General features: G+C 44.5%; 1 protein-coding gene across 7 annotated transcripts in view; it reads right to left on the bottom strand.

Annotated features, from left to right (window-relative positions):
• CACNB4 (calcium voltage-gated channel auxiliary subunit beta 4) overlaps positions 1-16,834 on the bottom strand; it is a 78,818-nt gene that overhangs the window by 45,749 nt on the left and 16,235 nt on the right. Inside the window, exon 1 of one of the 7 annotated variants that reach the window (XM_088058704.1) lies at positions 579-693. The exons of the other annotated variants lie outside the window; for them this stretch is intronic. Coding sequence (XP_087914830.1) covers positions 579-623 — 45 coding nt within the window. The 5' untranslated portion in view covers positions 624-693. Of the gene's footprint in view, positions 1-578; positions 694-16,834 lie in introns of those variants that run through there. 7 annotated transcript variants of the gene reach the window in all.

Raw genomic sequence — 16,834 nt, 5'->3', positions numbered from 1 at the left:
ACTGCATTAATGTCAATTTTGCACTTTGTCAATACGGATCCCTTAAATAAAGGGATGCTAAAACAAGTGAGGCGACACTTCAGAGGGATTGCACTTCCAGACCAACACTGACACAGGCAGGAAAAAATTCCTCATCCGAAGCCCTACAGGACCCATCCATTCTCCTGAGGACACCACATCATACCATACATACGTCTGCATTGACGTACACTCTATATTATGTTGTTATCGGTGTGTTTTTACGAGCTGTCCACAACGCCTTATGTAACGGATCCCTGTTTAATATGGAACGGCGTGTCCATCGCCGCGGCAACCCCGGCCGTGCTCCGGCCGCCCACAGCACTCACCCGGACACGGCCGGGGATGGCTCCCGAAGCGAGCCCCTCACCGCGGCTCCGGGGGCTCTGTGCTGCCACAGAACCGTTCTGCGAGCGAGCATTCCCTAGGGAAGCACAGCAGCCCGTCCCGGCATCTTCGGGGCAGCACGGAGACAGCCGCCGGTGCCTCGCCCGCAGCACGGACACCCAGCCCGCCCGTGCGGGTCTGCGCGCCCCCCGCCCCGCTCCCGCGGCACTCACCGCCTCCGAGTCTTCAAACCCATGCAGGTACAAGTTGTCGTACATGGAGAGCCGGTGAGGGGCCGGAGGGCCGGGGGGCGCGGCGGCGGAGCGCGGTGGGGCGGCGGGGCCGAGCTCCCTGGGCGCTGCGGCGGCGCCGCCTCCCGCCGGCGCCCCCCGCCCGCCCCGCTGCTTCCCGCCCGCCGCGCCGCCGCCCCCCATTGGCTGAGCCGCGCCGCCGCCGCCACGCCATTGGCTGGGACGCGCCGCCGCCGCCGCGCCATTGGCTGGGACGCGCCGCCGCCGCCACGCCATTGGCTGGGACGCACCGGCCGCGAGCAGCGCTGCGCGCTGGCCCCCCCCCGCGGCGCCTCACGGGCTGATGGCGGCGGCCGCCTGTTCCCCCGCGGGCGGCCAGCACGGCGGCGCTTGCTAATTTATATAAAACCTGTTCGGTTTAGGATAAAACAACACCGTGTAGTCTAGGGAAGTCTGAGGTGAGATCTCATTAATGCATATAGATATCTCCACAATCTGCTGGTACCGGGCTCCGTTCGGTTGTGGGAGTGACAGGTTGAGGAGCAATGGCCATAAAATAAAACACAAGTTCCAGCTCAACGTGAGGAAAAACATCTTTCCATGAGGGCAGAGCACTGGAACTGCTGCCCAGGGAGTGTCCGGAGTCATCCCAAACACCTGGGCACATTCCTGTGCCACCTGCTCCAGCTGACCCTGGATGGTCTCCACAGGTCCCTCCCAGCCCAATTCTGTGGTTTATTTACAATAAAATACAGCCTTTCTTCCTCAAGATTCCAGAAAACAGAGGGTGGTTTCCAAGGAAAACCATCCGTGCACCCCACAACAATATTTGGAAACAATTAAGCCCTAAAGATACCAAGACTAAACACTAAGAAGAACAGAAGTTCAAACCTGATTTACAATTAAATTAAGAAACAAAATCTCTAAACAGGTTCCTCCTGGAGCTCTACAAATTAAACTTCTGGTGTAACACTGTGTGATTAAAAAGCCAATAAATAATTAAATACTAATGACAGAGCTAATTTACAATTTACTTCCCATCCTTATTGAAACAATTATTTAAAATCTCATCTTCAGTGCAATCTGATCCAACTCCGCAGTTTCACAAACGCTTCCTATTTGTGTTTTCCATTTGCTTCATCCACTTTTCCTTCCAAAAGCTTCCTTCAGTTCTGCAAAGTTACCACTATTCCCATGGGAAGTGTCCAACAGAGACCTGAAGCAAAGCCAAAGGTGATATTCTTGTGAATATTGGGAATATTGAGAACCCTTGCTAAGCTCAAAATTAAAAAAAAAAGGCTGTGAAATCACAAGATGAAGGGGGAAAAGTGAACTTCACACAGATTTGTAATAAAACAACTTAATTCAGAAGTCAGGGGAATCACTATTTGATTTCCAGTCCTTACATTTCACACTGTCCTTTTAAGCCACAGAGGTTATTAAAAATATATATTTAATGACTCAACTCAAAAGGCTCCTAAAAGATGCTATAAAAATACAAATCCCTGTAATACAGAAGAATTCTAAATCAAAGGCTGTTTTGAATATTATGAGGCAATTTATCCAAGAAACACACACCGAGGTGAGGGAGCAAGACACGCAGCTCTTTTAAGTTGACTGGGAAGGAATATAAATATAATAAATAGACTGAGGGAACAGGGCACTGAATGGAGCTGATATTATCCAGCAGCAAAAACATGGAATGGCTAAAGAGCTGAAATGAGCCTTGGTAAAGTCTAACCTTTAAAAAATGACATTTTTTGAATGGTTTCAGTTGCTGAATTATTAATTTTTTAAACAGCATTCATTGATGATGTTAATCAAAGCCCACAACTCCACGTTTCCAAGGGCAGAAGAGATTTTGAAAGAGATGTAAACAAAGCCCACGAGTCATCCAAAACTTTTAATGCCCAACAAATCACTGAGGATATAATCCAGACGAAAATATCTTCAGGTTGGAGGTGGGGGAAAGAGAAGGGCTCAGGAGTCAGAAGAATTTGAGAACCCACAGTCCTCCAAAACACTTGGCTTCCTCCAAATACTCTGCTGCCATTAGAGATTATTCACATCCTCTTTATTTTTAATTAGAGTACAAAGGAAATCTCTCTGAGACGTGTATCCATCTATTCCAAAATATCCATTATTTAGTCAGTCCTGAGCTACCCAAATGTGGGAACACTGGGTTTGTTGTTTTTCCAAGGGTGTGAATACAGAACCAGAGAAAATTTTATTTCCAGCCCGATCTAATGATTCCTCAATCAAATGACAGCACTTGTGTGGTTCTTTCAGGAGCTGGAGCAATGAACTATTTGCATAAACACACTGAAGAGCTGCTGGAATAAATAAATGCGCAGGATCCAGATTGCCAAGGCAAGGGAACGCCTCGGCACCGCACTGCGCCAAGCCAGGATGGGAGTCAGCAACTTCTCCCTTCTCCCGACTTCAACAAATTCCACCTGGGATTTCACCCAGTGGAGCAGCAGCGCTGCCTCTTTTCCTGCTGCTGAGGGGGAACAACAGGAATATTAACCCTGAAACCCCAACACAGCCGAGTTCTTCATGGCCTCTCCATGCTCTCACATCCGATCACGGTCCTGGATACCTGGCATTAGTTTGGGATAATGAGGCAAAACCCCCCTCAGCAGCCAAGGGCACATTCACAAAGAGCATCAGTGGTTGCATTTAGAGCAGGCTTGGATACGGATCCACTCCTTGCAGCACACAGAGAGCTCCAAAACCCACAGCCTCCATCAGCGTCCTCCCCGTCAAACACAAACTTTGGGTTGCATCTTCCCCCGCCTGGATTCCTGGGGCTGCTGAAGAAAATCGCTCTCCCCTGTGGAAAGAGCTGCTCTTGTTGGCATCAGCAGAATGGATTTCATCAATAGGAAGGGAAAGGACCGTCAGCAACCTCCAGCAATCCACCCTGCTTCCATCCATGGGCAGGAGGCCAGCTCCTCACTCCCCTAAATTACTTGGCACAGCCCCACTCCTTGCCCCCTCTCCCTCTAAAGCCATTTCTCTGCCTCTCTCTCTCCTCCTCTGTTTTATAATAGAGATTAGATAAGAATCTGGTGCAGTGACAGCAGCTTCTGCCTTGGGAGGAGGCACAGCCAGGAGAACCCCCTGAGATCCCCTCTAACCCTGATTTCCAGCAGAATGGGATCTGTGGGACTTGGAAGTCCTTGAAGCCACCAGAGGAACAGGGATGTGTTTCTGTTTCTAAAGAAAGGAGGATTGTGCTGTTTGGGATATAGCCCAGCACAGAGGATTCGGTGAATTTTAAGGTTTTATTCAAACAGACTGGTTGGACGGAGCGCTTTAATCCTTGGAACTTCAAGTAATAAATTAGTCTGGTCTAATTTGACAGTTCTTCTGGAGGAAGCGAGGTGCCACCTATCCTAAACCACATTTATCTGACACTGTTATGTAAAGGCTGCTATAATTAAAGAGTGTGAAGACTGGGTTGTCACTTCCTCTTGGTTGGAGGCACCTCCAGAGAGGTAACTGGGCTACATTTGTAGGTACCCTCTATATTTAACGAGCTGTGAAATGCCTCTTTCCCAGGGCACTGTGGAGGAAACCGAGCTGCAGGGAAGCCAAGGCCTTCCAAGAGGGTTTTTCATGGGAAGAATGGATGATCCCCAGCTCCCGAGGCAGGCACGGATGTGCTCCGAGGGTTTCACAATTCCAGCCAGCTCCAACTGTGAAGCACAGGACTGAGCTGAGCAAATCCCAAATCACCTCAGGAACTGTGCAAGAACAGCCCTGTGTGAGCACAGGGATCCCTGTGGAAGATGTGGAGCTTGGAATTCGGGATCTACACGGATCCATGGACACTGACCACAGAGATCTCCCTCCAGCAGCTCCCACTGGCCACCAGGCTGCTGAGGAGGTCCAAAACATTGTCACACCCCAGGCAGCACCCCAAAAAGCCAGAGTGGCTGGAATTGTGTCAGATTTCCTTGCTGGAAGGGAGATGGGGGGGGTTCTGTTTTTAGGGAAGATCCACAATTTTATCTGCCATGCCAAAAACCATCTGGGCCGAAGGATTAAGCACTTGTTTTATTCCTTATTTTAAGCTCCTCTGCTTTCCTTATGAATGTTAATCAATCTCCTTAGCTGCCAGAAGTGCTGATGCCGAGTTTCTGTGCAACACTTGAGCCTGCAACTGTTGGAATGATTGGAAACGCTCTCTAAAAGCCAATTACAAATTTTATGGGAAGCTGCTGCTATTTTATCCAAGCAGGGGAAAGGCACCAGTGCATCCTGGAAACCACATCAAGGGTCCTGGAAAACACATCAAGGTTCCAATCATCCCCCTGGGACTGGGAACAGCAAAGCTGCAGGGAGGAGGAGCACTGGGAGTGTGCTGGGAATGCCAGGACATCCCATGGCTGAAGATCCAACCTCTACAGAGCAATGAACTCAAAGATTTTCCAGTCTCAGAGCAGACAAACAGCCCAGAAAGCTCCGGGTCGGGGTTAATTTCCCAGATGCATTTCAGCATTTGCAGCTTTATCAGTGAACACTCATGAAAAAGTTGCTTGAAATGTATTTTTGATAAATTGTGATTATCATGTAATAGTTCTTTAGAGAAAACAAAGCCTTGAGTGAGCAAAAAGCAAGCTAAAATTAAATTCCAGCTTCTGTAAAACACAGAATCTCTTGGAGATCTTTTTTTCTTTAGCTAAACTAGTAAAACTACACATTTATTTTGTTTTTAGGTTCAAGGAGTAGGGCAAAGGCTGTCTTTAAAAGACTCAGACCCAGAGCTTTTAAATCCCAGTGCTAAAGAATTCACCGTTCTAGTTAAGAGGTTAAAATAACAAAAATAATTAACTAATTAATTAATTAATTAAAAACTAGCTCAACTTCATCTCCAGTTTGCTCCTTCCCCTTGGGATTTTACAGGGATGCCTTGATGAGGCTGCTGATTTTATTGCCTTTCCCTCTGCTTTTATAATCCCATTACCATAGGCTGCACCACAGCTCTTGGAATTTCATGGCAGGGGACAAGAGGAAACTCCTCAGTTCCCTGCAGTAAATTTCCATGACTCCCATCCAAGTGGAGAAACTGATCCAGAAACAACAGATCAATGAAGGAGGAACCGCTTGTCCAACCTGATTTCTTGAAATATTTAGAGTACTTGGGAGCTGAGTTGAGAAGAACAAATATTCACGGCTTTAGCTGTGCATATTTAAGTGAGTTGTGTTCCTTCCTGGAACGGCTCTGGGAGATCTCTCCTCATGTACCTGATGAAATGATGACTCTGTGATGTTCTCACCAGCCAGGAGAGGATCACACAATCTGTGAAAAAATCCTCAAAATGATGAGTCCTCGTCTTCTTATTATTCCTATAAAAACCCTATTTCTGCATTTCTAGTCTTTCTCCATTGGAGAGGTTCATTCCCTTCCACTGGCAATTCTGGAAGGAAGCGTTTCCAGCAGGACTCGGGTCCTGCCAGCGAGGTGGGGATGGCTCAGAACACACACCCAGACACCAAAACCTCCCCCTGCTCTGCTCTCCCTGCAGGGACACCTCAGGCCAGGTCTGCTCCAGCAGCTCCAGGGACAGGATGAGGGTTCAGGAGGGAATTTGGGATGAAGGGAGCTCTCTGCTCAGGGTGAGGAACACCTGCAGCTCTCATCCCCTCAGCACCCCTGGATGCTCCAGGTACCAGCAGCTCCGTGAGTCCCTTCACAAGGCCGAGAAGTCAGGAAGGGCTGGAAACACCTCCTGCCTTTGCCTTAGGAAGGAGGAAAATGCCATTCCAAAACTCCCTGCAGCAGCACAGCCCCTCCTGGTGCCACAGAGCTGGGAAACCACCCAAGAGAATCCCAAAATCCCAGAATCCCAGAATAATCTGGGTTGGAAGGGACCTTAAAGCTCACCTCATTCCACCCCTGCCATGTGCACAGACACCTTCCACTGACCAGCTTGCTCCAACCGGAAATTTGATTAAATCAAGCAATTTCTGATGCTCTGAACACTTAAAAATTTTAATATTTTTTCCTCAGACTTTTCCATGCAGGTTCAGACCTGCATTTTCCCTAATCTCTCAAACCCTGAATTAAAAAGAGAACAGAATCATTAGCTTATTATTAGTTTATATATTCTTATATTATTTAATATTATTAGTAGTTTATATACTTAGTATATAATACATATTATTTAGTCTTATATCTTACATCTTATATCTTGTATCTTATATATTGTCTCTTATATATTATCTATATGAATGCATTATATAATTATTAATAATAATAATATATTTAATAACTTAGTAATAATATATTTAATAATAATATTATAGTTTATTATATTATATTATAATATGTAATAATTATGTAACAATATATCATACAAAATATATATACTCTATATATTACAATATATAATATAGATTACAATATATAATATATAATTATTATATAATTAATTATATTCTATATTATAGAATTAACAATATAACATAATTAATATAATATAATATAACATAACATAACATAATAATATATTATTATTATTATTATTATTATTATTATTATTATTATTATTATTATTATTATTATTGTAAGTTATTTATTATTTATTATTAGTTTATATAGTCTTTTACAACATCCCTACAGAGATTAGTTAAAAACCCCCAAATTCTAAATAAAGTGCTGAAAGTTCTGTCCTAGATCTCAAACTGCCTACAAGACAGGAAACAAAAATTAGGAATAAATAGGAAAGCATCAATATTCAGTGCCTAATATTTTCTGTGGCCCCCAAAAAGTTGAGGGACTTTTATTTCCATTATAATTCAAGTGAGAACTGGAGTTCACTTGAGAGCAAAAAATGGGAAAATTCAGCCTGAGCAGCTCAGGCTGATGGATTTACAAGCAGAAAAGAGAATATTCTAATTGGGAGTGTAGAGAATAATAACTAATGGCAGCTCTGCCATCCCTGCCTATAATCATGATGAGCAATAGAGGAGCAGATCAGAACCTCATGTTCTCAGCATTTAATTCAGTGTCCAGATGAGGGAGCACGGAATTAAAAGGTGATAGAACTCCAAATTCATAAAAGGATGTATTTATCCCAAATGGAGAAAATGATTAAAATGTTAAAATGATGAACTTGGAAGCTTATCCTTAAAAAAAGCTTGGACATGAATTGGAATATTACACCTGCTGCAGCTTTATAAAACAAAATAAAGGTAAAGCTTTGACTTCAGCCTCGATCCCTTGGCAGGAACAGGTTTTAGGAAGGGACCTAAAATTGAATTTATTTATTTTTTTTCCTGTATGTGTTTTCCACTGCATTTTATTCTCCAAAATTATCTGCTGTGATGGGCAGAATACAAGCTTAAACACACAATATTTCACTGAATTCTGGTAGCTACTACTGTGTCCAACACCCTGTGCAGCCAAAGGAAACCCAAACTTTTCAGGTTACACCAAAAACTTTGAATTTTCAGATCCATCGATTCACTGATGAAAAATTTGGTTGGTTCCAGTTCAGGCTAGAAATAAAAAGGCTCATTATTGCAATTAAACATTTTATTGATGTAAAACACATAAAATGTCTTAATAGGGAATATTGCTGCCACCTCTCGGTTCAGCAGGATGAAAATAGCAGGGTAGGATGAACCAGAGAGCCGCAGGTGGAGCTTTCCTGGAGCTTTTCTCCAGGCAGAAATTTGGCTTTTGGAAACCTGTGGGTTTGGGATGGTTTTCCAAAGCCAGCTGGGAACTCTGAAATCACTTCTGGTGATCCTGAGTGAAGGAAAATCAGCTGGACACAGAGGGAATTTGGAGGAGAAAGCGCCATAATTTGACTTTACTGTTCAAATTCTCCTTGGAGCTGCATCAATGGATACAACAAAGGTTACTGAAATTCCCAACAAATGGAATTCCACCCAGGCACCACCAGTGTCTCCCCACCCATGTCCCACTGTGGTTGTTTTTACCTGGCCATCAGGGAGCAGGATGTGAACAGGCTCTGAGGCTCCTCGTGGCCTGGCAGGGTCAGGAATACCCCACCCAAAAGCTGGGAAAGCTTTCCCCAGCAAAGCCCACTGGTCCTTCTCACTCACTTCAGGCTGGATTTCTTGGAAAACTCTTCCAGTGGAAGATTTGGAGCCTTGGGTTCTGTCTCCTCTCCACTGCTGCTGTCAGATTTTGTGTAGCACAGGGAGGGACCCCCATCCCACCCCACTCTGCTCCTTCCCAAGGATCCAGAACCTCTCCCCAGCACCAGCTGAGCTCCTTTTGCTTCCCAGATCCCATCCCAGCCAAGGGATCCAGCCCGGATCCGGGTGGGATGGGAGGAGCAGAGGGAAGTCCCAGGGAAGGCTGCAGCTCTTATCCCAACCCCAAACCTTACACAGCCAAAACCTGCAGAGGAACTGAAATCCCACAGCCACACGTGGAATGTGCTACAACAAAAGGAAATGGGGAAAACCCACCCTGAAAAATCCATAAATAACCCTGATCCTGCCTAATGGGAAGGTGTGGAATGACGCTCTTAATCAGAGGTGAAGTGACCCCCACAAAGGCTGGATTGTCCCTCAAGCTGCACTCACACACTCCCAGAGCCGGGAGATTTAACCCCAGCTCAGCACAGCAGCTTTACAGACTTAGTCACGGGGAAAAAATAAAAATAAAAGAGTTTTTATTAAACATCTTTAATACTTTTCATAGTAGCAGGAAGCAGGCATTAAGGATTTAACAGGTTCTTTTGTCCCTGGACTCATTCCTGCCCACACATTTGCGTGCCCACTCTCCCCACGGAATTGGAGAGGCCTCAATTCCTCCTCAATTCCTCCTCAATTCCTCCTCAATTCTTCCTCATGCAGATAATTTGAGTTTATTCATCTTCTGCAGAGCCCACCTAAACCTTGGGGGTGGTGAGTGGGTGGGAAGGGCAGAGGTGACAAAGGAAGGGAGCTGAATGATGCTCAGAACCGGGAATATCCAGCTCTGAAGGTGAAGCTTGACAGGGCTGATACATCCAGGAAAACATTTTCTTAAAATACCAAATGTCTCTAATCGAAAGCAGACTCTTAAATGCCTTTATCTTAAATGAGCAGGTATGAAGGGGTAATGAGAATATTCCTTCTACTGCAGACTATTCCTCCTCTCCCTGCTGAGCACTGACAGACAATAGCTCCAAAATTCCTTCCCAACATCCATAATGCAGATTAAACTTCAGCTTTAGGAATCTGAGGAGCCATTTCCAGACAAAGCTGTTGTGTTGCAACACTCACAGGAATAGTTTGCCCACCACAAAAAAAAAAACCAAAACAACCAGCAAATAACCCAAAAGCAGTGTCTGATTCCAGAATCCTCCTCACAGGTAATTTACAGTAATTTCCAGTGCAGCCAATCGGTTCATAAATCCCAGAAATGCATTTAATGAATGGAATAAACATGTTATGGCCATTTGTGGCACAGGAATGCTTCACACACAGCGTCATTTTCTTATTTCAAGCGAGCTGGTTGAAGTCCAGCACCTGAAAGAAGTGCCAATTAATGGAGGTGCATTAATTAGAACTCTGGACTGATTTCCAGCACTCCTGAATGTGGGCAAGACAAACAGGCTGCTGAGCCCAGGCTGGATTTGGGCCAGTAATCCAAAAAAATGAACCCAAAAAATGACAAGCTGTGGTCTGGCTGAGAACACAAAATTGCCCACTTGCTCCTGCTTTTACAGAGCACCACAAATGACACAAAATAAACTCCCAGAAGGAGGAAATGGCACCACACAAAGTGGGAAAACCAGTCCTGTGCTCCCCTGTGTCCTGCACTTAGCCAGGCTGAGGCAGGAAAGGATTCCAAGAATCCCTTCCATCAGGAGCAGGACATGGTTTGGGTTTAGTGGGGAAGCAGAGGCAAAGCAGCTTCCACATCAATGCTTTGGGCAGAGGGAAAACCCCCCTGAACTCCAGTTCTGGTTCTGCATTGAGTCTTAGAGATGTGATAAAGAATTATCAAATACTGGTGGCGTTTTTACAGCTGCATTTCAACCTCACTGAGCATTCCCAGAAAAGCTGGGGACTCCCCATCCCTGGGAGTGTCCCAGGCAAGGATGGACAGGGCTTGGAGCAGCCTGGGACTGGTGTCCCTGGCATGGCAGGGGTGGGATGGGATGAGCTTTAAGGTCCTTTCCAACCCAAACCAGTCTGGGATTCTGGGATTGTTGGTGTCTGTGCAGGGCCAGGAGGGAGATGAAGGATCCCACTCTGGATATTCTGTGATTCCCAGCAGCTCTCCTGCATCATCCCCTGCTGGCTCTGCACAGGCCAGGGCTCACGATCCCAATCAGAAATGCTGGACTGGGCTGGACAATCCCAGAGCTCTTTCCCAAACTTCTGTGATTCCAAGGAAGAGCCAGCGAGGCAACACCAGGACTCCCCTCCTCTGCAGCTCCCCCCGGAATGACTCAGAGCACAAAGCTCATTTTAAACACCAGTGATGTGCAAAATCTGCACAGGATGAGAAAGTCTTTCAGCTTTAGCATGAGGGTAACACTGAATGCTTTCCTCAACACTTCCATTTCTGGAGACAGAGGAACATCAGAAATCAATCAAACCCAGCTTTAATTCAGAAGCTTCTCCAGCACAAATGGGGAAAACAAAATTCTCTCAGAATTCAATAAAATCACAGCTACAAAACACTTAAAAATGAACATACAGAGGGAGAAAGTGGCTCCAAAGCAGCTGGTTTGGGAACAACTGAGGTCAGCTTTTACTCCTGAGAGTTGGAACATGTCCAGGGAAGGGAACGGAGCTGGGAAGGGTCTGGAGAATTGCTGAGGGAGCTGGGAAGGGGCTGGAGAATTCCTGAGGGAGCTGGGAAGGGGCTGGAGAATTGCTGAGGGAGCTGGGAAGGGGCTGGAGAATTCCTGAGGGAGCTGGGAAGGGGCTGGAGAATTCCTGAGGGAGCTGGGAAAGGGCTGGAGAATTGCTGAGGGAGCTGGGAAGGGGCTGGAGAATTGCTGAGGGAGCTGGGAAGGGGCTCAGGCTGGAGCAAAGGAGGATCCCGAGGGATCTTTTCCCTCTCTGGAATTCCCTGGCAGGAGGGGACAGCCGGGGGGGTCGGGCTCTGCTGGCAGGGAACAGGGACAGGAGGAGAGGGAACGGCCTCAGGCTGGGCCAGGGCAGCTCAGGGGGATTTGGGGACAATTCCTTCAGGAAAAGGTGCTCAGGTGGATCAATCCCCACCCCTGGAGGGATTTCAATCCCTGTGGATGTGGCACTGGGGACAGGGGCAGTGCTGGGAACGACTGGACTCCATGGTCTCAGAGAACTTTCCCAACCCTAACGATTCCACGATAATTCCTAAATCAATTCCTAAATTCCCAGCTCACACCTGCACGAGACCCTTCCATCCCCAAAGCTCCAGCACAGCACTGATGGCTCTGCCTTCAACAAACACCTCAAAATTGCCTTTCCCACCTGGGAATTCCTCCTGGCACTGCCACTTTTCCTTCCTCACTAACTGCTGCCAGAAAATCCAAAAACATTCTCCAGCACGAGGTTGGATATCCCAGGAGAGACATCTCCCTTTCCCAGGAGGATTCCCAGTGTTCCACCTGTGATTAAGCAGGGAAATGTCTCCATTTGAAGGATTTCTTCCCCAAAATCTACAGCATGATCCAGTTAATCAGGGCTGAACCCCTGGATTTCTCATGCTAAGTGGCCTTGGACTGCTATTTTCCATGTGGGTTTCCATGGCAATCGGCAGAACCCGGAATAAATTGGTTTTGTCATAATTGCCGCACGATTCTGGGCAAATGGAATAAATAAATATTCTCTGACTATTTCTCCCAGCTCGAGCCAGGAGCTGGAGCTTTCCTGAAGCTCCTGATTTAGTGAACAAACCTAAAAAATCACCAAATATGATGAATTTCAGCAATTAGGATTATTTAGGATAACCAAACCTGAGCGCTGCCAGCGTGTGGGAGTGTTTATTAATGTCTCCATGACTCAGAATTATTCCATCTTTAGAGCTTTTCCCAGATTTTCCCCGTGCTCCACGACGTGGGGGGACAGAGCAGGGATTTGACATCAGCAGAACATTTTTAGAGCTCTGAGAAGACAAACCAAAAGCTGAGCCAGCTCTGAGATTCCTCCCAGTATTCCCAGTTCCACCAGTCCAGGATAAGGAGAGTCCCTACCCCACGTTCCCAGCAGATTTAGGCTGCTTAGAAACCATAAATTAATTTATTTTGTATTTAATTATTAATCTATAAAGTCATCACAGAGATGACCTTGGGAAACCTTTTCCATGGTTTCCATGTGTGAGTTACCAAGAAAACTTGGATTTTTAACAAAAAATTGAATATATATAAAGATAAATAATATAAAACAGAATCAAATATAAAAATGGAAGGATAAAATATAATATTATGGAGTAAATAGCTGGACATGGAACATTTTTTTGAGGGGGGAAAAGCTGTGATTCAGACAGAGCCACGTGCTCTTATTGCAGCTCCCAGGGAGACAAAGGGCAGTGGCTTCTCCCCAGAGAAATCCTAAGGGCAGGATGGGGGAATAATTTCATTTTCCCTATTAAAGACCTTTCCCTATGGAAAATCAAGCTGGGAAAGCTGCACCTCCTGAGGGCTCTTTTGATCAGATTTCTCACACTTTTATCCTCTCAAAGCAGCACAAACGGGGCCATTTGTGTTGGCAAATCCGGCTGCCTTTGCCAGTTCTTTCTTGAAAGTTTAATCTGGAAGAAAATCCATCATCTTTGAGTTAAAAAGGATCAATTTTTAATTTACAACACCCCAAAACTTTTAATTTACAACACACCATGCACCCCACCAAATGCCCACTGGGGATTTCTATTTGTTTGTGGGCTGCCAATGTGGAATTTTCTTCCTTGGAAAAAAAAAAACCTGCTGGAATTCCCATTCTCTCCTCTCAGGACAAAATATTTTTATGAAGTTTTATCAAAATCCAGCAGCTCTGGGAGGAGACGAGAGAAATCAATGAGCATTTTGTGTCAGTCACCATAAAACAATGGGAGGGGTAAATAGAAAAACAGAAAAGGGAATTGTGGAATCAGAAAATCGTGGAATATTTTGGGTTGGAAGGGAGATTAAATCCCATCCCTGCCATGGCAGGGACAGCTCCCACCATCCCAGGATGATCCAAATCCCAAATCCAGCCTGGCCTTGGGCACTGCCAGGGATCCAGGGGCAGCCACAGCTGCTCTGGGAATTCCCAATTCCCAATATCCCGTCCTGACACAAAGTGTGGAGGAGAGAAATGAAAAAACCCAACCAACCAAACCAGCCCAACAACAAAAAAACACCCAGCCTGTCTGTGGTATTGATTAGGTACAGGTCATTGATCAGCTCCAGGTTATTGATAAGTCACAAGTTACTGATAAATTACAAGTTATTGGTAAGTTACAAGTCATTGATAAGTCACAAGTCATTGATAAGTTACAGGTCATTGATAAGTCAGAAGTTAATGATAAGTTACAAGTCATTGATAAGTTACAGGTCATGGATTAGTCACAAATTATTGATAAATTACAGGTCATTGATAAGTCACAAGTCATTGATAAGTTACAAGTCATTAATCAGTTCCAGGTTATTCATAAGTCAGAAATTAATGGCAAATTACAAGTTACTGATAAGTTACAGGTCATTGATAAGTCACAAGTCATTGATCAGTTACAGGTCATTGATAAGTCACAAGATATTGATCAGTTCCAGGTTATTGATAAGACACAAGTTTAAGTCACAACTTAATGATAAATTACAAGTTATTGATAAGTTACAAGTCATAAATCAGTTACAAGTCATTGATAAGTCACAAGTTTTGATAAGTCACAAGCCATTAATCAGTTGCAGGTTATTCATAATTCAGAAATTAATGACAAATTACAAGTTATTGATAAGTTACAGGTCATTGATAAGTCACAAGTTAATGATAACTTACAAGTTATTGATAAATTACAAGTCATTAATCAGTTCCAGGTTATTGATAAGTCACAAGTTAAAGTCAGAAGTTAATGATAAATTACAAGTCATTGATAAGTTACAGGTCATTGATAAGTCACAAATTATTGATAAATTACAGGTCATTGATAAGTCACAAGATATTGATCAGTTCCAGGTTATTGATAAGTCACGAGTTATTGATAAATTACAAGTCATTAATCAGTTCCAGGTTATTGATAAGGCACAAGTTTAAGTCACAACTTAATGATAAATTACAAGTTATTGATAAGTTACAAGTCATTAATCAGTTACAAGTCATTGATAAGTCACAAGTTTTGATAAGTCACAAGTCATTGATCAGTTCCAGGTTATTGATAAGTCAGAAGTTATTGATAAGTTACAGGTTATTGATAAGTTACAGGTCATTGATAAATCACAAGTTATTGATCAGTTCCAGGTTATTGATAAGCCACAAGTTATTGATAAGTTACAGGTCATTGATAAGCCACAAGTTAATGATAAATTACAGCTCATTGATAAGTCACAAGTTATTGATAAGGTCATTGATCAGTCACAAGTCATTGATCAGTTCTGGGGAGCTCTGTGGTGGAGCCAGAGCCTGGCTTGGCAAAGGCTGAAGTGTTTCCCAGCTGGAAATGAGCTCTCCAGGAGCAGTTCTGGAGGCTGGCACGGGGATTTTATTTATTTTGTGGTTTCTGCAGCCACAAAGTGCTGCCAATCCTGCCCAGAAATGAGGATTGACATCCCTCTGCTGGGGAATATTTCATTTGGGAAGCTGAGAAACGTTCGCTTGGCCTCGTGCGCTGCACGTTCACACCTGGAGAGAGATCAGAGGAGCCACGGAGCTGCTCCAGGGCTGGAACTCCTCTGGAGCCGGGCTGGGAGAGCTGGGAATGTTCCCCTGGAGAAGGGAAGGATCCAGGGAGAGCTGGGAATGTTCCCCTGGAGAAGGGAAGGATCCAGGGAGAGCTGGGAATGTTCCCCTGGAGAAGGGAAGGATCCAGGGAGAGCTCAGAGCCCCTTGCAGGGCCTGAAGGGGCTCCAGGAGAGCTGGAGAGGGACTGGGGACAAGGGATGGAGGGACAGGACCCAGGGAATGGCTCCCAGTGCCAGAGGGCAGCGATGGATGGGATATTGGGAATTGGGAATTCCCAGAGCAGCTGTGGCTGTCCCTGGATCCCTGGCAGTGCCCAAGGCCAGGCTGGATTTGGGATTTGGATCATCCTGGGATGGTGGGAGCTGTCCCTGCCATGGCAGGGATGGGATTTAATCTCCCTTCCAACCCAAAATATTCCATGATTTTCTCATTCCACAATTCCCTTTTCTGTTTTTCTATTTACCCCACACCCCCCTCCTGTTGTTTTATGGTGACTGACACAAAATGCTCATTGATTTCTCTCATCTCCTCCCAGAGCTGCTGGATTTTGATAAAACTTCATAAAAATATTTTGTCCTGAGAGGAGAGAATGGAAATTCCAGCAGGTTTTTTTTCCAAGGAAGAAAATTCCACGTTGGCAGCCTACAAATAAATATAAATGGGATGGGATGGGATGGGATGGGATGGGATGGGATGGGATGGGATGGGATGGGATGGGATGGGATGGGATGGGATGGGATGGGATGGGATGGGATGGGATGGGATGGGATGGGATGGGATGGGATGGGATGGGATGGGATTGAAGGTCCCTTCCAACCCAAACCATTCTGGAATTCTGCACATTTACATTTAAGGCAAGAGAGAGCATTGTGTTTTTATTACCTGGGCTAAAAAAACCAGGAATTCCTGGAAGCAGAATTCCTTGTACCTCCAACTCATCTCTCCTGGGATATCCCAGGCTTCTTACAGACATCCAGCACTGCAAATTATTCCCCAAAAATCAGCAGGAGCAACACTGGAAATCAATCCCATTGTGTTTGTGGTATTTGTTCCTGAGCCGAGCTCTGCGCTCAGGACTTTGAAAAAGAATTTTAAAAAAATTAAAATATTAAAAAATTTAAAAGTTAAATATAAAAAAATTAAAAATAAAAATATATATGATAAAACATAAAAAGTATAAAAGTATAAAAATATAAAAATACTGAAATGTTGAAATGTTGAAATATTGGAATATTGGAATATTGGAATATTGAAATATTGGAATATTGAGATAGTGAAATATTGAAATATTGGAATATTGAAATATTGAAATATTGGAATATTGAAATATTGGAATATTGAAATATTGAAATATTGAAATATTGAGATAGTGAAATATTGAAATATTG

Source organism: Pseudopodoces humilis, chromosome 8, assembly GCF_049639895.1.
Source record: "Pseudopodoces humilis isolate 2021_Gansu_Grassland_sample_001 chromosome 8, ASM4963989v1, whole genome shotgun sequence".
Lineage (NCBI taxonomy): Eukaryota > Metazoa > Chordata > Aves > Passeriformes > Paridae > Pseudopodoces > Pseudopodoces humilis.
The sequence above is the reverse complement of the archived record's forward strand: the minus strand, read 5'-3'. Positions and strand labels throughout refer to the sequence as shown.